We start from the raw sequence: 5928 nt of genomic DNA, 5'->3' as shown, positions 1-5928 counted from the left end.
TTGTATTCCCATGCCATGTCCAGGAAAGCTCCAGTCCCCACGTCATAAATCTCCAAGCTTTCATTTCCCCAGTTAGTGCTCTTCGCTTTTATAAAAATAGAACGACAAATGTTTTTGGTTACATCGACTAAAACAAGCAAGGATTTTAAACTTCATGCTTGCCTGTATCTGTTCTTCCAGCACCTATAACATGGCAATGCCTAAAAAAACATGGAATGTTATCAACCTGGCTTGATTGGCTTGAAAATCATTAGCCACAATGGAGAAAAAAGCCAAAAGGCTCAATTGTCAGCAAGTCTTAATTTACAAAAGACCTTAAAATGAATCTACATTAATTTGTAAAAAATATCCTATACGCGTCTACAAAAGCAGGACGAAGTTAAAAACTCAACATTAACAAAAGCTTTTTTAAAATTAATTATCGACAGCGAAGAATTAAAATATTTGTTCACATATGCAATCACAGCAAAGTGATAAAGGCTGCAAGGAACAGCAGCTTTACTGTCACATGGAAACACTCAAAACCCAATTCAAAGCTATAGAGGCACTGCACCATGCCTCCAGAAATATTTTCTTCACTGTGGAGAATAACAGGACCTTTCACTTTGTATATTTTAATTTCTAATAAGTTTTAAAAACAAAGACACCACACACTGAATAAGCAGATAATCAGAAAATTCAACAAACAAACTGGCTATAAATTCTCCTTCGAACAAAGATTACCAAGCTGCATGTTTTGTATTCCAAAGCTCTCCGCTAAATTTCCTCCTTACATCAAGAGTCTATTTCATAGACCCAACTAATCATGTTTGAACCAGCCAACTCTTACAGCACATTGAAACGTATCCAAACAGGTGTGGATTACTATGCTCAACACAGGTGACATTTTATACAGCTTAGAAGTTGCATACTATCTCGTGTAATTTACAAGCCACAACCAGGTTATGAAGACTCCAATCTACTTTCTCATTTTCCTTCACCCATGAATTTAAAACAAAAACACACAAAACCAAAATATGCAAAGTGTAAAGGACCGTATCTGGTGGAGATATTCCCATTCACACCAGAATTATATATCTATACACACACACACAAACAATATTTGCCTAGCAGCTTCTCCCAGTTATCCTTGAATGCTAGCTGGCAAGAGGTTACTTTTTTTTTTTTTCAGTCCAGATATTGTTTACATCAGCACACATTCAAACTGAAAGCTGTTTGATTGCAAAAGTGATATCTGAACATCCTGGCTTTAATTCCTCCCCTTTAATGCACCAACACCATCCCCTTCCCCACCCGACTCAGTTTAAACACAATTGAATAACACGTCACAACTTTGACAGCTCATGTAGGGGTATATTGAATGGCATAAAATTAAATTGTGGATAACGAATAATGAGTGGTCTATAATGGATGCACATATAATTCAATAATTTTCAAATGTGTATTGAATGCTTATATCCGACTCACCGGCTACTTGGGTCAATCGGCAGGAAAATGCTCGTTATTTGCTCTAATAGCATAGTCCGGAGCCTTTAGAGGGGAAAATACTGCAAAATATAATTACTGTTTCTAATAAATAAATAGACAGCTTAAAAAAATAACATTAAAAGCCTAAATTCCTGCACGATTTAAATGGAAAAAAACAGCAGAGCTGTACGACCCTTTTCCTTATTGCCGGTGTTTGTTAGGTAAATAATTTTAGTTCTCATCTATTCTGCCCAATAGCTAACAATTTTGTGTACATAAATAATGTTTCTTGGGAAATTGTGGTTCATTGTGAATTTTTTTTTTTATACAATTATTCTACTTAAAAGCAAATGCACATTCTCAAGTCTGGAAAAGTCAGATTGTACGTCGTGGATAACTGACTTAAAATAAAAGTAAAACAGAAACACTCCATTGAGCATCTCTTAACAAGGCTCGACATGTCATTAGTTGTCGACAATAGCACCGGGGCTAGTTACAAGCAGTCTCTACTACAGGGTAACAAGTTCACACTAGCAGAATTTCTGCTGATAATTTATACTGCAATGATGTTACAGGATGCACATAACACTGCCAAAAATACTGGGGGGGGGGGGGGGGGGGGGGGGGGGGGGGGGGGGGGGAGAAGAGATACACTACAGCTAAACAAAACACACAAAACAAAATGGGACATTACTTTCAAATGGATGAGCTGCAGTCAATCTGTATGCAAACCCTGGCAGTAGATTTCATGTGAAACTAGCACTGTATCCTGCTATTGAATAAGTCAAGCCTTCATTTGTTTCTATTTAAAAACATTAATTTTCTACATCAGAAACGACAGTTTTATCAAATATATTTGAAATATTTAGAATGAAAACAAATTTTAAAAATGACTCTTGATTGTCCAGTATTTAAAATAATTAAAAAAACTTCCATAAGAACTTTTTAAATATACGAAAAGAACGTTTTTGAAGTGTTGCTGGCTTCAGGGCCTTGATGGTGGCTCTCCAAATAATTTTCACTCCATGTGGAGGTTTGTAGTTTTTTTCTCTTCCTGTAAAACTTTTGGTTGTGCCAACAAATCTTTTCTTTTCTGAATTGCTGATGGTTCAGTGATACGACGCTTTTCCACAAATAACAGTGTGTATTTCGCAATGAATCGTTCATCCAACATCTTCCAGAACTTGCTCCATTTCTTTCCCTTCACAAATTTGCATACATATACCATTGCAAGTCGTTTCCACTCTTCAGAAGATGCATTTTCACTTATGTAACTGCGTTTCCCAAAAAATACTATTCAAAACATTTTCTCGAGGTTTTATTTTTGTAAATCTTCTTTGCAATCGACCCAATTTGTTCTTTTTAAAGATTTTTTAAAACGTCTTTCTTTGCAATCGACACACCAATTTACTCGTTAATTTTTTTTTTAACTTCTCAATCGACACAATTTGCTCTTATTTTCTTTTTTTTTGTTTCTTCTTCTCTTACTGAATAGCTTCAATCGTCGTCCACATCTTCGCCATCCGATTCGTCGGCTCGCCTCTCGAAGAGCATCTTGTCCCGATGCTTGTCCTGGATCTCCTTCATCTCCTCGGCGTACTTACTGAAGGCGCTGCCGAACTTGGACCAGGCTTTGTACGGGATGGTGATGGAGTTTCTGTACGACGGCTTCACCTCGCTCACCCGCATGAACACGCCGTACTTGTTGGAGCCCACGTCGAAGAAGAAGCGCTTGCTGTCCACAGTGATGGACGTGCCCTCGGGCAGCTCGGCCTGGCCGCACGGCTCGTCGTCCACGCCGTAGTCGTCGATCAGCTTGGCCAGCGCGTCTCTAAACTCGATCAGGCCTTGCGCCGGCAGGGCGATGGTCTGGCCTTGCGTCCCCCCTAAGCCGGGGCCTCGATTTAAGGTCTGGCGGATGCGCAGGAAGCGGCCGCGCTGGTTCTCCTTCAGGTCCATGTAGTACTTGCGGTTCTCCCTCACCAGGAACTCGCTCTTGAGCGCTCGCCGCGGCTCGTCTGATGCCAGGCCGGCGGCCGAGTCCGTGTCCGACGGGCCGAGCTGCGCGTAGTGCTCGATGAAGTCGCCCAGGTAGTCGCGGAACTCGGCCGCCACCGCCATAGAGAGCGTGAGCCGGCTCTTGTTGCCTCCCGCGCCCACCTCGGCGATCTTGATGAAGCGGCCTTTAGCATTCTGCTTGACGTCCAGGTAGAAGCGCTTGTTCTGGATGTCCACCCGCTTGGAGGCCAGCTCCTGTGTCTCCTGCTGCTGTTGCTGCAACAAGAGGCCGCCTCCCCCGCCTCCTCCACCTCCCCCGCCGCCGCCACCTCCACCGCCGCCGCCGCCTCGCTCACTCCCGCTGTCACCCTCCGCCATCTTGAGCCACCAACCTTCCCTCTCCGTCCGACCGACAGTCCGTCCAAGCGGCGCCACTCCTCGCGAGATCTCCCCAGCCCGCGCACGTCACGTCACGTCACGCACGGCGCGGGGGCGGGGGCGCGCGCGCATGGGCCGCACCGTTGGCGGGAAGAGAAGAGTCAAGAGCTCTGATCTTTGGTCAAGATCAACATTCAATCACGTTCACCCTCTTGCTTAACACCAGCAACTCAACAGCTATCATTGGTTTGCAAACCCAAAGCAACTCAAGGGCAGAGAAAGGTGAGAGGTGGGAAAAGTACACAGATACATAGACAATATGTGCAGGAGTACAGGCCATTCGGCCCTTCGAGCCAGCACCGCCATTCAATGTGATCATGGCTGATCATCCACAATCAGTACCCCCCGTTCCTGCCTTCTCCCCTGACTCCGCTATCTTTAAGTGCCCTATCTAGCTCGTTCTTGAAAGCATCCAGAGAACTGGCCTCCACCGCCCTCTGAGGCAGAGAATTCCACAAACTAAACTCTGTGTGAAAAAGTGTTTCCTCGTCTCCGTTCTAAATGGCGGAGGGGAGATGGAACTCCGACGTCGGGACTGGAGGACAACCTTAGCGGAGGGGAGATGAAGGGATGAGGTTGGGGGCGCAATGGGATTGAAGAGGATGAGCCATAATTCTCACCAAATCACAGCTCGTTTTGCAAAGAATTGCAGAGAATCAAGAATTTCATTCATACATTAACATTCCTCTACTGCAGTACCACTGTGCCACAAGGCATAGTGTATTTTGTGCCCTTTACTGTTTATTTAGTGTATGTTTATTTGCTGTTTTTTCCAAGAGTACTGTACATATTAAGCCCCTTATTTGGTTGTAGCAGAACATTGGCAATAACAGGCACCACCTCCCTCCCAACCGCCCCCAAAGCAAATGCAATGTTAGCATTCATTTCAAAACAACTGGAATATAAAGTTAAAAAGCTGAATAACTCTAAAATATATAAAGAGATGTAATGCTGAGGCTTTTGCAAGGCACTGGTCACACCACATGTGGAATATTGTGAACAGTTTTTGGACCCATATCTGAAGAGGGATATGCTGGTATTAGAGAGCGTGCAGAGTAGGTTTATGAGAATGATTGGATTAACATATGATGAATGTTTGATGGCTCTGGACCTGTACTCGCTGGAGTTTAGAAGGATAAGGGGGGGAGGGGGGCCTCATTGAATAGTGAAAGGCTGGAAAGGGTGGATGTGAGAGGAAGTTTCCACTAGTGGGAGAGAGTCTAGGACAAGAGGGCACAGCTTCAGAATTAAAGGATGTATCTTTAGAAAGGAGACAAGGAGGAATAAAATCAAAGAGAAGGCATATAACATTGCATATACCGTCAGTCTCTCCCCGAGATTACGAGCTCCTTGATGTTGAAATCCGCAGGCCGTGGTTGGAGTGTCGATCGCAGGCTCCGATGGTAAGTCCACGGCCCTGCGGTGGGGCTCAAAGTCAGTCTCGAGCAAGGTCTCCAGCTCAGCACAAACTGCCAACACCCCCTCCTCTATAAACAACACAGGACCAGCTCGAGGCTGTGTGCTCAGTCCCCTGCTCTGTGACCAGGACTGCACAGCCATACCATTCCAATGCCGTCTTTAAATTTCACCGATGGTACCACCGTTGTTGGACAAATAATGGGTAATGACGAGTCAGAGTACAGGAGAGAGATTGATATTCTGAGGGAATGCTGCCAAAAGGACTTTATTACTCCTGTTCTTCCATGTCTGTTTGGATATCCTCCAGAATGTGGTTACTATAGAGAAAGGTGGTTTATTGTAGGTGAATTTATATCTTCGTCCAGAGAGTGGCAGTCAGTCACCGTTGATCCTAGGTAGGTGAATTGGATGACAGTTTCCAGCTGACTGGTGTTTAGGATGATTACAGAGGGGAGTGGAATGCCTTGACCCTTGACAACAGTTGTCTTAATATTGATTGCCAGTCGGTAATCATTGCAAGCATGAGACAGTCTGTCCATCAGCCCCTAAAGTCCTTCTGTTGGGGTGATGAGTGACCAATATGGTCCCGATGGTTCCTCTTCCTTC

General features: G+C 44.2%; 1 protein-coding gene across 1 annotated transcript; it reads right to left on the bottom strand.

Moving 5' to 3' along the window:
* Window positions 1-598: 598 nt before the first annotated feature.
* On the bottom strand, window positions 599-3858 carry LOC129713424 (transcriptional activator protein Pur-alpha-like). The gene has a single exon (XM_055662469.1). The coding sequence runs from the start codon at window positions 3841-3843 to the stop codon at window positions 2965-2967; it is 879 nt and encodes a 292-aa protein (XP_055518444.1). The 5' UTR covers window positions 3844-3858; the 3' UTR covers window positions 599-2964.
* Window positions 3859-5928: the final 2070 nt, after the last annotated feature.

The sequence above is a fragment of the Leucoraja erinacea genome, chromosome 35 (genome assembly GCF_028641065.1).
Source record: "Leucoraja erinacea ecotype New England chromosome 35, Leri_hhj_1, whole genome shotgun sequence".
NCBI lineage: Eukaryota > Metazoa > Chordata > Chondrichthyes > Rajiformes > Rajidae > Leucoraja > Leucoraja erinaceus.
Note: the sequence above shows the minus strand (reverse complement) of the source record. Positions and strands in the feature narration are given on the sequence as shown.

Coding starts and splice junctions, on each gene's coding strand:
- LOC129713424 (XM_055662469.1), bottom strand. CDS start 3,843: ATGGCGGAGGGTGACAGCGGGAGTGAGCGAGGCGGCGGCGGCGGTGGA.